Source organism: Leucoraja erinacea, chromosome 27, assembly GCF_028641065.1.
Source record: "Leucoraja erinacea ecotype New England chromosome 27, Leri_hhj_1, whole genome shotgun sequence".
NCBI classification, from domain to species: domain Eukaryota; kingdom Metazoa; phylum Chordata; class Chondrichthyes; order Rajiformes; family Rajidae; genus Leucoraja; species Leucoraja erinaceus.
This window is the reverse complement of record NC_073403.1, coordinates 29,831,398-29,854,517: the sequence shown is the minus strand read 5'-3', so window position 1 is coordinate 29,854,517 and position 23,120 is coordinate 29,831,398. Positions and strand designations below refer to the sequence as shown.

General features: G+C 46.1%; 1 protein-coding gene across 1 annotated transcript in view; it reads right to left on the bottom strand.

Annotated features, from left to right (window-relative positions):
- The window catches only part of fam171a2a (family with sequence similarity 171 member A2a), a 281,015-nt gene that overhangs the window by 81,646 nt on the left and 176,249 nt on the right, over positions 1–23,120 (bottom strand). The window contains exon 4 of the mRNA XM_055657354.1: positions 4,420–4,578. Coding sequence (XP_055513329.1) covers positions 4,420–4,578 — 159 coding nt within the window. The remainder of the gene's footprint in view (positions 1–4,419; positions 4,579–23,120) is intronic.

Here is a 23,120-nt window from a genome sequence, read left to right as displayed (position 1 = left end):
GCCTCATCGCATCTTCCTCACAGCTCACACTGCCACCCCTAATCCCCTCCAAACTGGTTACCAGAACTGGATCCTCGACTTCCTCATCCACAGACCACAGTCTGTTTGAATTGGCAGAAAACACTTCATCCTCAGTAACAATCAGTACTGGAGCACCTCAAGGCTGCGTGCTCAGCCCCCTGCTCTACTCACTGTATACTCGCGCCTGTATAGCCGGACACTTTGCCATCTGCATCTTCCAAGTTCGCCAACGACACCACCGTTGTTGGACGAATTACAGATGATGATGAGTCGGAGTATAGAGATGAGATCGACCGATTGACCAAATGGTGTCAGCACAGCAACCTGGCTCTCAATGTCAGTAAGACCAATGAACTGATTGTGGACTTTGGAAGAGGAAGGACCCACAATACTGTTAATATGTTGGAGAGAGTCAAAAGCTTCAAATTCCTGGGCGTGCATATTTATGAAGACCATTCCTGGACCCAGCACATTGATGCGATTATAAAGAATGTGCATCAGCACCTCTATTTCCAGAGAAGATGACAGAGATTCTGCATATCAGAGAGGATTCTCTTGAACGTTTACAGGTGTACAGTAGAGAGCATATTGACTGGTTGCATCACGGCCTGGTTCGGCAACTTGAACGCCCAAAAGCGAAGAAGACTGCACAAAGTTGTGACCATTGCCCAGTCCGTCACCGGTTCTGACCTCCCCAACATTGAAGGGATTTACCGGAGTCGTTGCATCAAAAAGGTAGCCAACATCATCAGAGGCCCACACCACCCTGGCCACGCACTCATTTCATCCCTGCCATCAGGAAGAACGTACAGGAGCCTGAAAACTGTAACATGCAGGTTCAGGAACAGCTTCTTCCCTACAGCCATCAGGCTATTAAACACGATAACCTCCAAATAAGCTGTGACCTACAATAGACTACTATTGCACTCCTATTCTTTGTTTTGTGTACGTATGTGGATATATACATACAGAAAATGTTGCAAGTATATACAGTATTTGTGAGTAAGTGTGTATACAGTATATACACGCATGGAACTTTCTCTCTTGTTTATGATATTGTTTACAGTGTACTATGTTTACATGTACCATTGTGCTGCTGCAAGTAAGAATGTCATTATTCTGTCTGGGACAGATCGACAATAAAACACTTGACTCTCTCTCTCTTGATTCTTATACACGCGTACAAAAGTATGGGAGGAATAGATCGGGTAAATGTGCAGAGACATTAGCCCAGAATAGAGGAATCAAGAACCCGAGGACATAGGTTTAAGGTCAGGGGGGAAAGATTTAACAGGAACTCTTTTTGACACAAATGTGGTGGGGCCACAGAACGAGCTGCCAAAGGAGGTAATTGATTTAGGTTACTATCGCAATGTTTTTCAGGGAGATCCCCATCGGGGGATGGAATTAAAGCCAGAGGTGCCAGTTCCAGCCAACGTGTTTCTATTTATACACTCCATCACATCCAATCTCTTCAGAGATAAACGCAACTTGCATTTTGAGAGACTGGCAGACAGGCTGATGTCACATAGAAACATAGAAAATAGGTGCAGGAGTAGGCCATTCGGCCCTTCGCCCCTGCACCGCCATTCAACATGATCATGGCTGATCATCCAACTCGGTATCCTGTACCTGCCTTCTCTCCATACCCCCTGATCCCTTTAGCCACAAGGGCCACATCTAAGTCCCTCTTAAATATAGCCAATGAACTGGCCTCAACTACCTTCTGTGGCAGAGAATTCCACAGATTCACCACTCTCTGTGTGAAAAATGTTTTCCTCATCTCGGTCCTAAAAGATTCCCCCTTATCCTTAAACTGTGACCCCTTGTTCTGGACTTCCCCAACATCGGGAACAATCTTCCTGCATCTAGCCTGTCCAACCCCTTAAGAATGTTGTAACTTTCTATAAGATCCCCCCTCAATCTTCTAAATTCTAGGGAGTTCAAACCGAGTCTATCCAGTCTTTCTTCATATGAAAGTCCTGACATCACAGGAATCAGTCTGGTGAACCTTCTCTGTACTCCCTCTATGGCAAGAAAACCCATGTTGCTGATAATATATTCTTATTTCTGCAATTTTGATTCTGAGTTTAAACAGATCAACTCTTCTGCTAGAACATAATAAAGACAAAGTGAATCTCACGACAATAAAGACCAGGACACTTTCAGTGTAGTCCTAATTTCAGGAATTGTCCAAGCTGTCCTGCCAGTGTAAGAGACCCGGGTCGATCCTGACCACGGGTGCTGTCTGTACGGAGTTTGTACGTTCTCCCTGTGACTACGTGTGTTTTCTCCGGTTTCCTCCCACACTCCAAAGACGTACAGGTTTATAGATTAATTGGCTTTGATAAAAATTGTATATTATCCCTAGTGTGTAGGATAGTGTGTAGTGATCACTGGTTGGCTCAGACTTTAGTTTAGTTTAATTTAGAGATACAGCGTGGAAACATGCCCTTCAGCCCACCGAGTTCGCACCGACCAGCGATCCCTGCACATTAACACCATCCTACACACACTAGGGAGAATTTGCACTTATACCAGGCTATACTCTCCACTCTATAACAGATAATCTCCCTATTCTCTAAAGGAGCCTGTCCCACTTGTGCGATTTTTTTTCAGCGACTGCCGGCACCCATCATAGTCGCAGCAGGTGGCCGAAAATGTTCAACGTGTTGAAAATCCTGCGGCGACCAGAAAAAGGTACGACTCTTTGGGCGACTACTCACGACCATACAGGCGTCACGTGTCGACAATTCTGATGAAATGTCTCAGACGTCAAATGTCAATTCTATTTTTCTCTCCAGATGATGCCTGTGACCTGCTGAGTATCACCAATATACTTGAGGAGGAGCCATTTTGGGGAGCGGCTGCTAACCGACAGCCGTCCGTTTAATTCACTTTTTTTTTGGAGTTCTAATGAGCCCTGTGTTTTGTTTGTGGGAGAAATAGACTTTTTAATGTGGGGGGAAGGGGGTAACTATATTTCTAGGTCCCTACCTGGTCGGTGAGGTAGCTATTTCTCCGGGCTGCCCCGTCGACCCGTCCTCGTGGCCTACCAGCGGGCGTGGAGAGCCATTTCCTGGCGGGGACCGCCCAGCACCTCGGCTTCAGTGGCGGCATAGCGCTGGAGCGGAGCGGGCGATGCCTTGCCTGGGTCGCCGCGCTGGATCGCCGCGCTGGAGCTCCGGTGAGCTGTGACCGCCAAGTTCAACTCCTTCGGGCTGCGGGTCTGCGGAGCGGAGCGGGCGGCGCCGACTTCACCATCGGGAGCCTGGGAGCTCCAAACCGGCGCGGCCTTGTCGGCTTCGGAAGCCGCGGTCTCCGGTAAGGAAGCGGCCGTTCCAGGTGGCCCAGCCGCTGAGAGGACTCTCCCGACGCTGGGGCGACAGCACCCCGCGAGAACGGCCAGGAACATCGGGTCTCCGTAGAGGCTATAGCGGAGGCCTCAATTGGCCTGACTTTGGGAGAACAAGGGATGGGAACTCGACATTGTGCCTTCACCCACAGTGGTAACCATTGTGGGGGGATGATTTTTGTGTGTAAGTGATTATTTTAGTTTGTGTCCAAGATGGCTGTCGGAAGGGAGAGTGTACGCTGGCGCGGTTTAGCTGCCGCTGCTCTCTCTTCACATTGTGTTTTTGATTTTTTTGTCTTTGGATCGAATTCGGTCTTTAATTTGTGTATTGGTGATGTCTTTATTATTTATTTTACTCCGATTATATGTGTTTTACTCTTGTTAAATTCTGTAAGGTGTCCTCGAGACTTTTGAAAGGCGCCCGCAAATAAAATTTATTATTATTATTACTTGCACGCACCAGGAACTGCAGATGCTGGTTTACAAAAAAAAGTGTTGGACTAACTCAGCGGGTCAGGCAGCTTCTCTGGAGAACATGGATAGGTTGAACTTCCTGGCCTTTGTCCAACCATCTGCCTATCAAACCCCCGCCCCTCACTATTATTCACCTATCACTCGTCATGCTTTGTCCTGCCCCTCCTCTCTTCCAGCTTTCTCCCCCACCACCAGAAGCACTGGACAAGCATCCCAACCCGAAACATTCTCCAGAGATGCTGCCTGACCCACTTTGTGTCTTTCCCCAATACATTGGTGTTTATTTCGCCAATCTTTCCTGTCTTTGGGCATTTCTTTGGGAAGGAAACAAACAACTAAATAAAAACTTGAAATGAGAAATGAAAAATGACAACAAAAGAAAGAAAAAGGCAATACTCAGTGCATCACTAGAAATAATGGTTTGGCTTCCAATGTTGCAATTGTCACATCAGTGACTTGTTGATGTCTGCTGTATCCATAGTCAACAAGTACATCAAAGTGTTTTCAATTTATCAGCTGCTGAACTCCCAGGAATGTTTTTTTAAAATCACAAATTTAGCATTCCTCACCTGTTTTATTGGCTTCGTAGCCCAGGAGATAGGGGAATCGCTCCACTCCCATGTCATCGTTGGCCGTGGTGAGGAAGGCAGACAGATCACTGTACGAAGTGTTTTCTGGAAGCCCAACATTCTTCCTTCTGAACTGGACCCACGGTTGATTCTTGGCACCTAAATGAGAAGTGAATAGACAATAATTACCTGGAGACCTACCCACCACTTGCACCATTTCCCTTCGAGTCACATAGTCAGTAATACAGCACAGAATCAGGTCCTTTAGCCCAACTTGTCCATGTCGCCAGGTTGCCTAACTGAGCTTGTCTCACTGCCTGGGCTTGGCCTAAGTTCCTCCAAACGTTTCCTATCCATCCGTAGGAAGGAACTTCAGATGCTGGTTTCAACCGAAGATAGACATAAAAAGCTGGAGTAACTTAGCGGGACAGGTAGCAGTTCTGGAGAGAAGAATGGGTGACATTTTGGGTTGAGACCCTTCTTCAGACTGCTATCTATATCCATGTACCTGTCCAAATGTCTGTTAAATGTTATTTTACCTGCCTTAACTATTTTGTCTAACAGCTAGTTCCATATGCAGCCCACCCTCTGCTTGAAAAAGTTGCTGCTCAAGTCCATTTCAAAGCTTTCAATTTAGAACTATGCCCTCTAGTCTTATACTCCCTTGATCTGGGATGTAGACTGTGGCTATCCACCTTTACTCTAACCCTGATGATTTTATAAACCTCTATAAAGATCACTCCAGGGGATAAAAAAGACCTGATCCACCTTCTCCTTATGACTTAAACCTTCCAGACCTTGTAAATCTTTGTTGCTCATTCCGTTTAATGACATCCTTCATATCGCAGGGCAGACTGAAGTGTGCACAACACTCTAAATGTGGCTTTACCAATGCCCTGTACAGTGGTAGCATGACATCCCAACTCCTGTATTCAATATCCTGACCGATGAACATGAGCATGCCAATGTCTTCTTCATATTTACCTGTTGCAACATTGACGGAACTGTATTCTTGCATCCCTGGGTCTTTGTTCTGTAACACTCCCCGGGATTAGTGCAGGTGTCAGAGGTTATGGGGAGAAGGCAGGAAAATGAGATACAGGCCTGCCATGATAGAATGGCGGAATAGACTTGATGGGCTGCATAGCTTAATTCCACTACTTAATTCCTAATGACCTTAAACCATTGACTGTGGAAATCCTGCCTTGGTTTGTTCTCGCAAAATGCCATGCCTCGCGTTTATCCAAATTATACTCTGCCGTTCCTTGTCCTGTTGACCCACAAGATCCAATCCTGATCCAATCCAGATCAAGATAGAAAGATTCTTGATCAGAACGGGTGTCAAGGGTTATAGGGAGAAGGCGGGAAAATGGGATTAGGAGGCAGAGATCAGTCATGATTGAATGGCGGAGTGGAATTGCTGAGGCGAATGGCCTAATTCTACTCCTATAAGCTTGTGCAATTGTGAACAATTGTAATCTTAGATAACCTTCTTCACCTATCTACTAGACCAAAAATGTTAGTGTAATCCTCAAATGTTATTAACCATGCCTCTTACATTATGTCCACATCATTAATATAATGAAGGAACAACTGTGGACCCACCACCAATCCCTGTGGCACGTCACCTGCACATACCTTCAGTCTGAAAAAACTTCCACCCACCTCCACCCTTTGTCATTGAAGCCAATTTTGTATTCAGTTAGCTAACTTGTCTTGGATCCCACGTGATCTAACCATCAAGACCATTTTATCATGTGGTATCTTGGCAAAGACCTTGCTAAAGTCCGCATACATTATATGTCTACCCTGAGTCTTCGTGGTCACCTCTTCAAAGAACTCAAACTAATTCGAAAGACATGATTTCCCATGCACTAAGCCATGTTGACTGTCTCGACCTGAAACGTCACCCGTTCCTTCTCTCCAGAGATGCTGCCTGTCCCGCTGAGTTGTTCCAGCATTTTGTGTCTACCTTTGACTATCCCCAATCAGTCCTTGCCTTTCCCAATGCACGTAGATTCTGTCGCTCAGATTCCCTTTCCTGAATTACTGACCACTGATGATAGAACTATACTGTGGTTTACACATTTTTATTTTCTTAAATAGAGCCACAACATTAGCCACGATTCTTCCCTCACTTGCCAGCATGTCCCAGGATATGCTAGATCAAACCTGGTGTTTATCTACGTGGAGTGTAGAGACCCCCCGCATCGCCTGTCATGTAATGTCGACTCTCTTTGAGATATCACTATTAACCACCCCAAATTCTCCAGCATCCATATCTTTCTAAACAGTAAATGTTAGCTATCTAATATTTAAGAGCATGAGGAGCAGTTACCAAGTAATCTAAAGGGGCTGTCCCACTGTACGATCTATTTCAAGAGTTCTCCCGAGTTTCCCCTGATTCGAACTTGGAGAATTACGGTAATAGCCGCTCGTAGGTACTTGGGCTCTCATGAACATTTTTCAACATGTTTGAAAAATCTTCACGAGTCTTCACGAGCTTACCGCGTTTCCCGAGTACCTGCCATTAGCGTTACGAGCGTTAGCCATTAGCGTTAACAGATGTCCGAGCTCCAACGTACCTGCTACGCTCATTCTACGTGCTTACCATGAGTTTGACTTTTTTTAAAACTCGGGAGAGCGCTTGAATTACCTCGTACAGTGGGACAGGCCCTTTAATCAATGAAAAGCATCAACAGGATAGTGCTGTTATTGGGTATGGGGGGGAGGTGTCAAAGAATACAAGATGAAATACCTTCAGGTATAGTTATGTTTTATATTAATATGATATATCTATATATATATATGTTCTCCAAAGGCTTTAGCATTGACAATTTCTTGCAAATAATGCCATTAGATATTTCCCGAACAACCTCCAACGATTCCATCAAAGGACAAAGGAGGTTTATCGTCACATTGGTGCAGTGACATTTGAGTTGCCATTGCAGCACACAAATAAAATAAACACAACATTATAGAATTTAACATTAAACATAAAAAAACATCCCCCCAAGCGGGATCAACATTTCCCACTGTGAGGGAAGGCAGCAAAGTTCAGTCCACTTCTTCGATGTTCACCTGTGGTCGGGGCCTATTAAGGCCTCCGTAGTCGCTGCTGCTGCGGCCCGATGTTTCAGGCCCACTCGCCGGGATGATGGAACTCCGGCGGTGGAACAGAAGAACACTCTCTGCGGCTTGGAGTTCCGAAATGGCCGCTTCCTTCTGGAGACCGCGGCTCCCAAAGTCTACGATGGCCCTCCAGAGTTGAGCTTTACCTGCACTTTGTTATGTATTTTTCTTCAGTATCTTTATCCTTCTAGCCTGACCACTGCCTATTTTTCTACAATTTTAAATAAATAAAATAATCTCCTTTTTTCCAGCCCAACACTCCATAATCATCTCCACATTGATCTTCACTCTACAGCTACCTGTGTTGTTGTCCCACGGTGACAACCATGCTGAATAATTGGTAATTCCATGTCGTAGACCAAATCCAGACTTTTATACATCGGTGGAACCAAACGTAGACTGAGCAATCGTTTCATTCGTTTCATTCATTAATTTTGTTCAACAGCTTCGCTCAGTCCGCCTGATCTCCCGGTTGCTAAACACTTTAATTCCCCTTCCCTTTCCCACACTGATTTTCTGTCCAAGGTCTCCTCCATTGTCAGAGGGAGCAACGATGGAGCAAAGGAATAGGCGACGTTTCGACCCAAAAGGTCACCTATTCCTTTGCTCCATAGATGCTGCCCCACCCACTGAGTTTCTCCAGCATTTTTGTCTGCCTTCGATTTCTCTAGCATCGCAGTTTTTTTTTCATAAATAAATGGAAAATGTATTTTCTCCCAGTGACCACGTGGTTTGCCGCAGTAGAGCTCAGGGTTCCTCTACAGCGACCAGAGGGTTTGAGCCATTGGCTTCTGAAAATCCCGATCTACTGTACGGCTGCTGTCTGGTTGGCGTGGACTCAGCGTACGTTCTGTTTCCCCGTGACCACGTGCGTGAAAATTAATGCTCAGGAAGCTCAGAGCTTTGGGTTCCTCTCACATTTTGCAACTTAAAGGATAGTGGAATAACAAAAGACTTGAGGGTTTGTAAGCTCATTGGCTTCTGAAAATTGTGTCGTGTGTTGGATAAATCTACTGTACGGCTGGCTGATCGCTGGTTGGCGTGGACTCAGCGGACCGATGAGTCTGTTTCCATGCTGTGCCTCTAAAGGAACTTTTGAAAATGTAGTCACTGATGCTCACGCATCAATGGAGGTCAATGGACGAGGTCATTTGAAGAGCAATTTAATTGTCATTTGGACAACCACAGGTCCAAAGCAAGATTGACCAATTTCTGCAGCCATACATTGGGTTGACACAACCAATTCTGTGCTCACATCCATCACATAGCTGTGACTAAAGGCAAAAAAAAATTGAGTCCACTGATCCCCCCAACTTAAAGGATAGTGGCGATGGCGAACAACAAAAGGCAGATCTGGTCATAGTACCAAAGATGCTTACATGGTGCTTATATGGAACAAGCTGCCAGAGGAAGTGGTGGAGGCGGGTATAACTGGGACATTTAAAAGACTCTTGGACAGAGGTAGAGGGATAAGAAGTGCAGGATGGATCTGCAGACTCACTGGTTAGCAGCAGCCTCCGACTCAAACCGAAGCATAGGCACAAAATGGTGGCAGCAGCAGCTCCGCGGGGACAGGCAGCTCCGCCCCACCGCTCCATCCGGTCTCGGCCAGTGACGGCAACGTTGAGTCGGCACCAGAGTCCCCGGCTTCTTCCGTTGGAGACCGTCCTCTTCAGCCCCAACTACTGGATACCCGAGAGAAAAGTCGGGTTTGGAGGGGAGATGGGCCACACACACCCCAACATAAAATAACAAAAACTACATAAAAACACAGACAAAAAAATAATAAAACGCGGACAGGCTGCAGAGGCCGCTGCTGACCAGAGTCGCGCCGCCTACCGGAAGTGGGGCAAGTTGGGTTAGATCGCTGGTTGGCGTGGACGTGTTGGGCTGATGGGCCTGTTTCTGTGTTGTACAGCTCTATACTTCTCTGAAGGTCATCACCTTGTTGTGGTGTTGAAGCTTGCGATCCTGAGAACTTCACGTGGTGGGCTGGTCGAAGGGGAGGCCGGCCAAGAGGAAGACCTCCACGGTGGAACAGGTGGAGTGTGGTGGCTGGTAGGCAGGTGGAGCACCACAAACAGCCAGAAGGTGGAAGGAGGAGGCACCAGCCAGAGACTCCCAGCCATGCTGTTGGACCCGGGTCTGTCTCTATCAAGGACCATGTGGTGGCTGTCCATGCACCAGTCTCCCCATGTTAGAAGACCTCACACATGGGTGCCCACCTGGAGATAAGGTCTGTGTCTCCAGAATCAGCCACTAGTCATCTCATGGGCCACAGAAAGGACCTACCACGAGGACTATACCATACTTGACTTTGAGTGATAGCCGATGATGATAGCTCTACATATCTAACAGGTTGTCAACTCACATTTGCTGATCTTGGGTTCTGGCTTATCCTACTTCATCTGAATGTGGTGAAGTAAAAAATAACAGCTTGCAGAAACTCAATCCCATCAGATGTAGACAGAAAATGCTGGAGTAACTCAGCGGGACAGGCAGCATCTCTGGAGAGAAGGAATGGGTGATATTTTGGGTCGAGGCCCTTCTTCAGTGAGAATAAGGGGAGATGAAAACAAGAGATATAGATGGCGATATAGAGAGATATGGAACAAAGAAATAAAAGATATGCAAAAAATGCAACATTAATCAACAAAGCAATCCATTGTGAGCTGTGGGCCAGGTGAGAAGAGGTTATACAGACAACAGCTGACAATGGATCGCTTCTTTGACCATCGCTACTTTTTGCATATCTTTTGTTTCTTTGTTCTGTATCTCTCTATATCGCTGTCTATATCTCTTGTTTCCATTCCCCTGACTCTCAGTCTGTAGAAGGGTCTAACCCGAAACGTCACCCGTTCATTCTCTCCAGAGATGCTACCTGTCCCGCTGAGCTACTCCAGCTTTTTAGAAGGATGAGACGGGATCTTATTGAAACATATAAGATTATTAAGGGTTTGGACATGCTAGAGGCAGGAAACATGTTCACACTCCAGAACCAGGGGCCACTTTTTAAGAATAAGGGGTAAGCTATTTAGAATGGAGATGAGGAAAAACACTGTCACACAGAGAGTTGTGAGTCTGTGGAATACTCTGCCTCAGAGGGCGGTGGAGGCCAGTTCTCTGGATGCTTTCAAGAGAGAGCTAGATAGAGCCCTTAACGATAGCGAAATCAGGGGATATGGGGAGAAGGCAGGAACGGGGTACTGATTGTGGATGATCAGCCATGATCACATTGAATGGCGGTGCTGGCTCAAAGGGCCGAATGTTCTACTCCTGCACCTATTGTCTATTTTCGTGTCTATCTTCAGTGTAAATCAGCATCTGCAGTTGCCTCCTATCTACTAGACGTGAGTGTTTTGTCAGTTTCTGCTCTCTATATGTGCATTCGACTAAACAATGCTTGATTTCGCTTCAAGCATCTCACTTTCCCCTCAGCTCAGCACTCTCAGATTTAAAATGCTGAAACCAAAGTTCTTTATGGAGATGTTTTTGACTGATATGCTGAATTATTAAACAGCTCGTAGAAACATAGAAAATAGGTGCAGGAGTAGGCCATTCGGCCCTTCGAGCCTGCACCGCCATTCAATATGATCATGGCTGATCATCCAACTCAGTGTCCTGTACCTGCCTTCTCTCCATACCCCCTGATCCCTTTAGCCACAAGGTCCACATCTAACTCCCTCTTAAATATAGCCAATGAACTGGCCTCAACTACCTTCTGCGGCAGAGTTCTCATCTCAGCCCACAACACTTTTTGCTGATTATTCACATCCAATGCAGCGCCTGATAACTGTATATAGATCTTACAAAGCATGCAGGTTGATTGTGTTTAGACATCTTAAATAGGGGAAAGAACAGAACCCCAACTATTTCTGCTTACAACATCCACTGTGCCTCCTCCGTTAGATCTTTGGAAACATTTTATTACCCTGAGTATCTTATTTTGTCCTAGATTAGTTGGGCTCCTCACATGCGCAAAGTGTACTACAGGTCACCCTTGGTTCCAGCGCCTCTCTGGGCTATCCATTTTGCCGGACAAACAGAGGTCACGGCCTCCGAGTGGAGTCCAACGGTGTCGGAACGTTCCGCCTACGCCACCGGGGGCCTCAGAGTCGACCTCGGAAGCCGGCAATGGGAACGGATCTGCCGGTTCTGGCTGGGCCAGAGTTCCAGAGCCTCGGCCACAGGGCGCAAATTTGACCCACCGATCGGCCATGGAAGTCCCAATGAGGTCGAGATCGGCCATCTCACCTGGCCTAGGCACCACATTTTCGGGGGGCTTCCAGCTGGGGGTGGGGGGAGAGAGAGGGGAATTTCAGGAGTGCTCTGGTGATTTAGTTCAGGTTAAAGGACCATCAGTTGTCAGAAAATACATGGTGGACACGTACCATGTTGAAGCTCATAACATTAAAGCTATTAAGAAACCCACAGAGAGTATTTTTTAATTTTTATACCCACTCACATGAATCTGTAGCTTTGCCCAATGCAACCCAGTGGAAAAAATGTAGTCATATGTGCATTCTGCATTTTCAACCTCCAGTAATCCACAGTCCTATCTTTATCAGGTGTACAGGTAAGCCCTCCCTTTACAGGGGAGAGGTGGGGAGAGGGGGTTGTATTCCTCAGAAATATATTCTTTCCCACTGTGATGAACAGAATTACGTGTGCACATGAAATTCCCTCTGGAAATGTGATGCCGAGGCGGGTTAAGCGGCCGACCTCTACCTCATCGGGACCTCCACGCTGATCGGCGGGTAGATTTGCCGTCTGCAGCTGGGACTCTGGAACTCCGGGGATTGAGTTTCTGCTAGCTTTCTGTAAAGCAAGGCTCTGTTCTCCGAACATGCATCAAGAAACTGGAGTTGAAAATAAATTGCATCTCAAATTTTTGAGTAGTAATCTGTGAATTCTGTACAGGTGAATTTCCATAACCTGGACTGTGTAACACAGGGCTTGCTTCTATTACTTCTCTATAAATCACTGTCTTCTGGAGATCTCTATTAAATCCTACTGTTCCACCAGTTTACTCCATTTTCATTCATACAAAGTACAATCAGTGTTTGTTTGCCTTTACATTCATTGTGCCATGAAACCAACACATACTCTTAGAATGCATTAACACCAGCTTAATCCCCATCTACCAAGGCCTCCTTCCCATTGTTCCTTCACTAATCAGGGTTTTAATACATTGCACAATATTGCACATCTTAAATCTCAGATATATCTTCCTCTGCAGTGCAGATATATGTGTGTGTGTGTGTGTGTGTTGTGTGTGTGAGTGTGTGTGTGTGTGTGTGTGTGTGTTGTGTGTGTGTGTGTGTGTGTGAGTGTGTTTGTGTGTGTGTGTGTGTGTGTGTGTGTGTGTGTGTGTGTGTGTGTGAGTGCGTGTGTGTGTGTGTGTGTGTGTGTGTGTGTGTGTGTGTTTGTGTGTGTGTGTGTGTGTGTGTGTGTGTGTGTGTGTGTGTGTGTGTGTGTGTGTGTGTGTGTGTGTGTGTGTGTGTGTGTGTGTGTGTGTGTGTGTGTGTGTGTGTGTGTGTGTGTGTGTGTGTGTGTGTGTGTGTGTGCGTGCGTGTGTGTATGTGTGTGTGTGTAGGTGTGTGTGTGTGTGTGTGTGTGTGTGTGTGTGTGTGTGTGTGTGTGTGTGTGTGTGTGTGTGTGTGCGTATATACATAATTTACAGATTACTACCCAAAAGTTTGAGATGCAATTTATTTTCAACTCCTGTTTCTTGATGTATGTATATATGTGTATACACAAACAGATATACAGCAGAATATGACAGATTTATAACTGAAGTTCAGATAGAACATAGTACAGTTCAGCAACCGAACAGGTACTTTCATTCTACACAGATAGACTTTCAGCTTGATCCCCACGGATGTGGAAAGGATTGTGACAGAATATAGAAGAGTACAGCACAGGGTGTCTGCACTGACCACGATCCATATCCCTCATTCCCCAGCCCTGGCAGTGTGTTGCAGGCATAAACCCCCATCCCTCCTGCACATCTCCTTTCAACTGTGCCTCTCTTGCCCTTTAGTATCTGTCATTAAACAAAATATAAAAATGCATCAATACTTCAAGATTATTCTTGTTCAACCTACAAAACACTTCCAACATTCAAAGCAGTATGTAGGAGCCATTCTTGCTTAGGCTAGTTACTGTTAGAATATTTTATTATTTTGTCCAGATATTTCTTGCAGAATTATTTTGTAAGCTTGGGGTGGGCTTTTGATATGTAGATGGGCGTGACATCGGATCAGCCAAGCGAAACCACAGGGAGTGGTAAGGTCGACTAGAGCCGACACGGGAGAAGGAATACAGTTTGAATACCAGTTCAGATAGTAAGAACTGAAAGCTATGATTTGTATACGGATGAAGAGGATCTGGTGTGTTTACTTCTTTGTCTGTACAAGTACTTCAATACAAATCTATGAAACTGGAAAGGATGGCTGGAGGATTCATTTTTGTTCTCAACTGCATAGATTCCACTCCTCCATGCCTGTGTAGCAACAGCAATAATAAGTTGAACATTGGAAAAGTTTAAAATTGCCATTACACAGTATAGATGACCCAAGTTCAATATCGAGTAATAGGTTACCCCGGGATGTAGCAATTAGATTATATTTCTTTTGCCTAAATACTCCAATGAACTCCTACTGTTTGGTGTTAAATATAAACTTAATTATTATGGACAGAAGGATGTTACCGATACATCAAGGGTGGAAGTGAAAAGTGAATTACTGCCTGTATTAAAGATGATTACTGAACAAAATGCACCATCCCCAATTATTTGCGATCAATCAAAATCTTTGCACTGTTGATCTGAATGTTTAAAGTTGGAACTTTTGTGGTCAATACACTGTTTCCATTTCACTCAATTAATCAAAGTTAAGTGTGCAGGAAGGTTAGACTCAAAATGCTAGAGTAACTCAGCGGGACAGGCGGCATCCCTGGAGAAAAATAACAGGTGACATTTTGGGTCAGAACTCTTCTTCAGACTGGGGATGTGGGGTGGGGGAGAGGGAAGGAAATAAACTGGAAGGCCAGAACAAATCAGGGCCGGTAAAAGATTTTAGGAACTTCAGGAAGGGTGGAGCCCATCAGGGCCCATTGTTGGCTGGGAAAGGTGTGAAAACCAGAGGGATACAAGTGTGCAAACAGTTGCATTGATAAGGTGTCTAGGGTGGGGGAAGGGGAGAGAGAGAAGGAGGAAAGGGAATGCAGGAGTTACTTGAAATTCGAGAAGCCAATGTTCATACCGTAAGATGTCCAAGCAACTATGAGGTGCTGTTTGCGTTTGGCCTCACTCTGGCAGTCAAGTGCTCTGTTCATGAGTTTTTGGGAAGTAAGAGGGAATGGGGGTGTTTTGTGCATGGGGTAGGATTGTACACATACAGTATGATCTGCCCGAATATCACGCAAGGAAGATTTGTCACTGTACCTTGGTATTTGTGACATTGATAAATACTCACCATTTTAATACGGTTTGCGATATAGTGACGTTACTGGAAGATTGTAGCAGAAGTACTCTATTCGTGAGGAAGGGGGCAAGGTCCAAACATTAGACTAGTACGTCCAAATACAATTGAAAGATTTGACCCACATGTACATGAAGATGCTGCTGTGGGATACAGGGATCTCCTTCCTATTTAGTTCAGTTTTTGTTCAGGGATACAGCGATGAAACAGACCCTTCAGCTCACCGAGTCCACACTGACCAGCGATCCCCGCATATTAACACTCAATTTTTTTACACATACATCAAGCCAATTCACTTACAAACCGGCACGTCTTTGGAGCGTGGGAGGAAACCAAAGTTCTTGGATCAAACCCACGCGGTCACGGGGAGAACGTCTAAACATCATTCAGACAGGATCGAACCCGGGTCTCTGGCACGGTAAAGCACCAATTCTCCCGCTGTGCCACCTTTGTTAGTGGCGGAGAGGCAGTACTGGCAAGGGGATGTCCCAAACTCACGTGACCCCACAAAAAATAATTCATAAAATGTAGAGATAATTTTGGGAAGTTAGTCGGGAAGTTATTTGGATAAAACGAATGTCTATGGTCACCAGTGACACAATTTGCAGCATTCTTAAAAACATAGAAAATAGGACTAGGCCATTCATCCCTTCGAGCATCCAGCACCGCCATTCAATATGATCATGGCTGATCATCCAAAATCCAAATCTTGCTTGAGTCAGCAGATTCTGGGCCCAATCCTGACATAACATAAAGTTCCTGATGTGTCAGTGCCAGAGATGCAGGCATTCAGAAGAGACTTTCAGTTCAGGTGAAAGTAATGGATAGCAGGAGGACGACACAGAGGAGTGGAGCCTATGGGTCTCCAGGGAGTTACGTATCAATAGGACAAGGGGGATGGGCCGCTGGGAGCAGAGGGACCCAGAGGAGGAGGGGGGAGGGGGCAAGAACCAAGATGGATGTTGTGGGGGGCCTTGGAAAAAGAGAGACCAGTCGACGGGCCGCTGAGAACGAAGAGGGACCTGGCGGGGGGGCCGCCCAGAATGAACTGGGATCCAGTGGGGACCACGATAACTGGGGGATCTGGCAGGGGCCACCAGGAGCAAAGAGGGACCTGACGGGGGCCACCAAGCTCAGAGAGGGGCCCGGCAGGGGGGGCCCTTGTGGCCACGTGCGGTGGCTGGCCTGGCTCACTGCTGCGATATAAAGCTGTTCAAATAAATTTTGAAACGTAGCAACTCTTTCTGTACTGCCTGGGTGAGGTCTGCTGCATGATTATATTGGGATGTACACAAAACAAAGCCTTTCTCTGTACCTAGATACACGTGACTGTAAAGTACCATTCCTGCTTCACAAGGCATGCAAGCAGAGAACCACCACGCATGCAAATACCATGGGTGATTTTAATCTGCATATTGACTGGCTTCATCAAGGCAACAGGGGTAGTGTGGGAGAGGAACTTGGGGAACGTGGTGCGGTGCTTTCCTCAGGGAATGTCGGTGTCGGTGGGACCGGGAACCCGCCAGAAGGTTCGGCAGACGGTGTAACCGTGAGGGAGCTGGGGAAGCCTGGAGCAAGGTGCCAGGGCCGGCAGGAGTGTGAACCGAGTTATAGCCTTCAGCGCCTTCAAGGTGGGGCACAAAAATGGCCGGGTGTGGAGAGGAGAGAGATGTCGGTTTGTGGGAACTGCTCCAGTACATCAAGCGCACGGGCCGACCGGACTTTGAATAATGGTGGTGAAGATGGCGGTGCCCGCATGTGTAATATATGCAAACAGAATTTCACCATGCAGTTGTTTATGTGACCAATAAAGCTCCATTGACTACTGATATTTGGATCTTTAGAACGCAGGGACAAGGTACCTCTTAACAGCCGGCGTGCAAGATAAATAAAATCACGGTGTTACGGCAAGTGACTGGACAGCAGTTATTACAATGAAAGAGTCAGGATAAATTACCTTGAATATGTAACTGGTGCAGAGTCCTAAAGATCAGTTCTTGCTCACAATTATTGATATTATTAATGTAGAGGAGGGGGCAGATGGCAGGTATCCGGGTCTAACAACGCCCCAAGCCTAGGAGGGGTGGCATGTAGCGATGAGGATATTTGGACTTTGCCTCTGGCCATAGATAGGTTGAACGAATGGGTAACAACTTGGTAACTGGGATTTAAGGTGGGAAAGTGCAAGGACATGCATTTCAGTAAAAAAGGAATCTAAAGGCAGGCTTCCCTAAACAGAAAATGATTGCAAATATGTGAACTAGAGAGATCTAGGTGTCCTTGTGCATGGAGCACTAGAAAGATAGCAGAATCGTTAGGAGGGCAGAAGGCATATTGGTCTTTATTGCACCCAGATTGGCATTTAGAATTAGGGTAGTTAGGGAAGTATTGTAACCATGGTACAGGGTGCAGGTGAAATCACACCTGGAGTAATGTGCACAGTAAAGCCCCTTGTCCCACTTTCACAACCTAATTGGCGACCTCTGCCAAGTTTGCCCTTGACTCGTACTCGCAGCATGTATGAAATGTTATATTAGTACTGTACAGCATACCAATTGTTATGGCAATTCAATTCAATTTATTTGGACATTCTGAAATGCCTTAATATTTAAGAAATTAGTAGGAAGGAACTGCAGATGCTGGTTTAAACCGAAGATAGACACCAAAAGCTGGAGTAATTCAATGGTTCAAGCAGCATCTCTGGAGAAAAGGAATAGGTGACGTTTCGGGTCGAGACCTTTCTTCATACTGAGAGTCAAGAGAAATGTAAACGAGAGATATAGATGGTGATTTCGGGAAATATAGAACTATATATAGATATAGAAGTGATATAGATGTAGAGATTAAGAAATTAGCTCATGTTTATACATGAATGCTGTGTATTTTCTGTTTGTCCAATTCCATTTTATTCTGTTTCTGTAACTCTCTCTGCTCCCCCATTTTTGATTCTTCTTCAGACAATAAATGAATCCTAAATGTTCTTCATTGAGTGTTGGAGAGGCTGCAGCTTATAGGCCGAGCGTGTGATAAAACAAGCAGAGGACAAGTGGTTGCCAGGGAAACCCTTGTTCCCAGTGAGCACCAGCCTCTCTTTGTGCAGAGTAAACAGCTTTAAACACAGGTGGTACGAGCAGGATTTGACTCTGCACTGGGAAACTGCACTGCATTGCTCACCCTGTGCATTACCACTTGTCACCTTGCACATATTCACAGCCGAACAACACGGCAGGCAATTCAATGGAAGATGATTTTTCTGAAGGACATGGGCCGGCACGGTGGCGTAGCAGTAGAGTTGCTGCCTCACAATGCCAGAGACCTGGGTTCGATCCTGACTATGGGTGCTGTCTGTACGGAGTTTGTATGTTCCCCCTGTGTGACCACGTGGGTTTTCTCCGGGTGCTCCGGTTTCCTCCTTCTTTTCAAAGACATGCAGGTTTGTACGTCAATTGGCTTCAGTAAATATCGTAAATTGTCCCTAGTGTGTAGAATAGTGTTAGCTAACGGGGTGATTGCTGGTCAGCGCGGGCTCGGTGGGCAGAAGGGCCTATTTCGCGATGCTCTGAATTCATAGTTAATCACTGCAGCTCGAACAAGGAGTTGGATGTAAACAACCATCTGCGCTTTGCTTCAAATACAGACCTGCCACCAAAGGTTAAATTACTTGCAATGGAGTAGATAGAGTAGATGCACAGTCTTTTACCCGGGGTAGGGGAGTCACGAACCAAAGGACTTAGGTTTAAGGTGAGCGGGGAAAGTTTTAATAGGAACCTGAGTGGTATCGTTTTCACACAGAGGGAGGTGGGTATATGGAACTAGCTGTCAGAGAAGGTAGTTGAGGCAGGCAGTTAGTTACAGATACAGCGTGGAGGCAGGCCCTTCGTCCCACCGAGTTGGCACCGACCAACAATCCCCGTACACTAAAACCATTCTACACGCTCATGACAGTTTTTTACCAAAGCCAATTAACCTACAAACCTGCAAGTTTTTGGAATATGGGAGGAATCCGGAGCCCCCGGAGGAAACCTACACGGTCATGGGGAGAACATTACAAACACCGTACAGACAGCACCCGTAGTCAGGATCGAACCCGGCTGTCTGGCGCTGTAAGGCAACAACTCTACCACTGTGCCACTGTGTCGTCCACATGAATAGGAAAGGTTTAGAATGATATGGGCCACACAAAGGCAAGTGGGAGCAGCGTACATAGATGAGGCATCTTGGTCAGCATGGTAAGAGTTGGGCCGATGGGCCTGTTTCCATGCTGTATGACTCTATGATTCAATGTAACACAAACACCATCGGGACACTGCTCTCTACAACCTAGATGTGTGGGCATCTCTCAGTAACTGTGTGGGCACCTCACAGCGCACAGCGCCAGAAAGAACTGTTCCACCCTCACCTCGGGTCCTCTCTGTGTGGAGTTTGCATGTTCTCCCTGTGACCGCATGGCTTTCCTCCGGATGCTCTGGTTTCCTCCCACATCCCAATGACGTGCGGGTTTGTAGATTAATTAGCCTCTGTAAATTGTCCCTAGTGTGTGAGGAGTGGATGCCAAAATGAGATAACCCGTGTGAAAGGGTGATCGATGGTCGGCATGGACTCAGTGGACTCAAGGGCCTGTTTTAATGCTGTACCAAATAAACTAAACTAAAGTAAACCATTTAAGAATTCTTATTTTACAGTGATGTGAAGTAAGGGTAAGAACGAGGGAGTTAGTGCTGCCGCACAGAACCAGGCCCTCATCCCAACCTTGGATGCTGTCGACGTTGAGTTTGCACGTTCTCCCAGTCACTCCTGTGTGTTCCAGTTTACTCCCACACAGCAAAGGAGGATAGTTCAGATGATTGTTGGCCTTTATAACAAGAGGAGTTGTGTATAGGAGCAAAGAGGTCCTTCTGCAGTTTGTATAGGGCCCTAGTGAGAATTCCACAGTGAGACCACACCTAGGGAGTATTGTGTGCAGTTTTGCTCCCCTAATTTGAGGAAGGACATTCTTGCTATTGAGGGAATGCAGCGTAGGTTTACAAGGTTAATTCCCGAGATGGCGGGACTGTTATATGCTGAGAGAATGGAATAGCTGGGCTTGTATACTCTGGAGTTTAGAAGGATGAAAGGGTATCTTATTGACACATATAAGGTTATTAAGGGTTAGGACACGTTAGAGGCAGGAAACATATTCCCGATGTTGGGGGAGTCCAGAACCAGGGGCCACAGTTTAAGAATAGGGGTAAGCCATTTAGAACGGAGACGAGGAAACACTTTTTCACACAAAGAGTTGAGAGCCTGTGGAATTCTTTGCCTCAGAGGGCGGTGACGCAGCGGTAGAATTGCCGTTGGGAATTTGTCCTTTATTTTGACATTTTGTCCCTTATTTGGGAGTGAGAAAGTTGGCATCTCTAGCTTTGGGTGAGGTACCAGAAGACTGGAGGCTGGCTAATGTCATGCCTTTATATAAGCAGGGCTGCAAGGACAAGCCAAGGAACTACAGCCGATGAGTCTCATGTCAGTGGCAGTGATATAACTGGAGGGGATCTTGAGATGCAGGGTCCAAGTGTATCTGGAATGGTGAGAATGGATTGGGGATAGTCAGCATGGTACCAAATTAAATATGTCTTGGAAGTTATTTTACAGTGATGTGAAGGGTAGCAAAGAAGAAATGAGTGCTGTGGCCTCACAGATTCCGGGACCTGGGTCCCATCCCACCTTGGGTGCTGTCAGTATTGAGTTTGCATGTTCTCCCAGTCATTGCCTTGATTCTCGCTGGGTGCTCTAATTTTCTCCCACACCGAGCGTTTGACGGCACATGGCCTCTACTCGCTGGAGTTTAGAAGGATGAGGAGGGACCTTATTGAAACTTACTGATTAGTGAAAGGCCTGGATAGAGTGAATGTGGAGAGGATGTTTCCACAAGTGGGAGAGTCTAGACCAAAGGCCAGAGCCTCAGAATAAAAGGAGGTCACTTTAGAAAGGAGATCATTCCTTTAGTCAGAGGGTGGTGAATCTGTGGAATTCATTGCCACTGACAGGTGTGGAGGCCAAGTCAATGGCCTTTTTTTGTGTGGAGATTGACTGATTCGTGATTAGTAAGGGTGTCAGGGGTTATGGGGCGAAGGCAGGAGAATGGGGTTGAGAGGGAAAGATAGATCAGCCATGGTTGAATGGCAGAGTAGACTTGATGGGCTTAATGGCCTATTTCTGCTCCTAGAACTTATGAACCTAAAAGGTAGAATTGAAGTGTAGGTCAGATGCTGTATTGGGCACAAGGGAAGAAGTAAGGTCATGGAATCATTGGGACATTTGGGACCATGGGATTCTGCACATGGGATATCGTGCCTATCAAATTTGACTGAGTTTGTATTTGAGAAGGTCACAAGAGGATGGATGAGGAAAGAGCAAAGGACGTTGTCCACTTTGACTTTAGCAAGTCCCACATGGTAGGCTTGGCAGGAAAGTTAGATCACTTCAGCACGGTGACGCAGCAGTAGAGTTGTTGCCTTACAGTGCCTGATATCCGGGTTCAATCCCGACTGAGGGTGTGTGTCTGTACGGAGTTGGTACATTCTCCCTGTGACTTGCGGGATTTTCTCCGGGTGCTCCGGTTTCCTCCCACATTCCAAAGACGTGCAGGTTTGTGGGTTAATTGGTGTTGTATAAAAATGTAAAAATTAGCCCTAGTGTTTGGGGGGTAGTGTTAATGTGCGGGAATCGCTGGTCGGTGCGGACTCGGTGGGCCGAAGATCTTGTTTCTTCTGCTGCAGTTGTATAGGGCTCTGGTAAGACCACATCTGGAATATTGTGTACAGTTTTGGTTTCCTAATTTGAGGAAGGACATCCTTGTGATTGAAGCAGTGCAGCGTAGGTTCACAAGATTAATCCCTGGGCTGTTGAGAATGTCAGATGAGTAAAGATTGAAAAGACTAGGCTTGTATTCACTGGAATTTAGAAGGATGAGGGGGATCTTATAGAAACATATACAATTATAAAAGGACTGGACAAGCTAGATGCAGAAAAAATGTTCCCAATGTTGGGCGAGTCCAGAACCAGGGGCCACAGTCTTAGAATAAAGGGGAGGCCATTTAAGACTGAGGTGAGAATTTTTTTTTTCATCCAGAGAGTTGTGAATTTGTGGAATTCCCTGCCACAGAGGGCAGTGGAGGCTGTCACTGGATGGATTTAAGAGAGAGTTAGATAGAGCTCTAGGGGCTGTTGGGATCAGGGGATATGGGGAGAAGGCAGGCACGGGTTATTGATTGGGGACGATCAGCCATGATCACAATGAATGGCGGTGCTGGCTCGAAGGGCCGAATTGCCTCCTCCTGCACCTATTTTCTATGTTTTCTATGTTTCCGCACAGTATCTCTAAACTAAACTGAACCGATTGACTACAAACCATTTTGTATGATGATTCCAGCATCTGCAGTATCTCGTCTACCTTCATTAATTCTATGGATCGCTTTATAAAGCCAGTTGTTGTCAAAGATGGCAAAGACATGCCATTTTCTCTTCTATCATCCCCTGCCTACCACCGCGTTGCATTTTCTCTCCCCCCTGGTGTTGCTTCTCACCTTTGCTCAGCTTTATTAGAAATACCAACTCAAACTGGAGATTTTTAGCCACAAAAACGTTGGCCAGAATAGGCTGTTCCCACAGCTGTTCCCCATCCTCCCCATCCCATCCCAGCAGGCTTCCTTCCCATTGCCGCCCATCACTGCCCCCCTGGGCTCTCCACTCCTCTCTTATCATTACTCACAGGAAGACTATTATTTCATCTGTCTGCATGTCAATAATTAATGATGTCTACTCTAAATATAGGTTTTGAAACATGATAATAATCATTTCTGGATTATTTCGGGTCACGGTGGAAATCTGGCGATGTTCGTGGCACAAGTGTATCACTCTGTAACTCTAACTCATGGTCTCTCATAGAGTACCAGAGCCATATAGCGTGGAAACAGACCCTTCGGCCCAACTTGCTGACACTGACCAACATGTCCCATCTATACTAGTTCCACCTGCCTGCGTTTGGCCCATGTCCCTCTAAACCTGTCCTATCCTGTCCAAATGTTTCTTAAATGTTGTAATAGT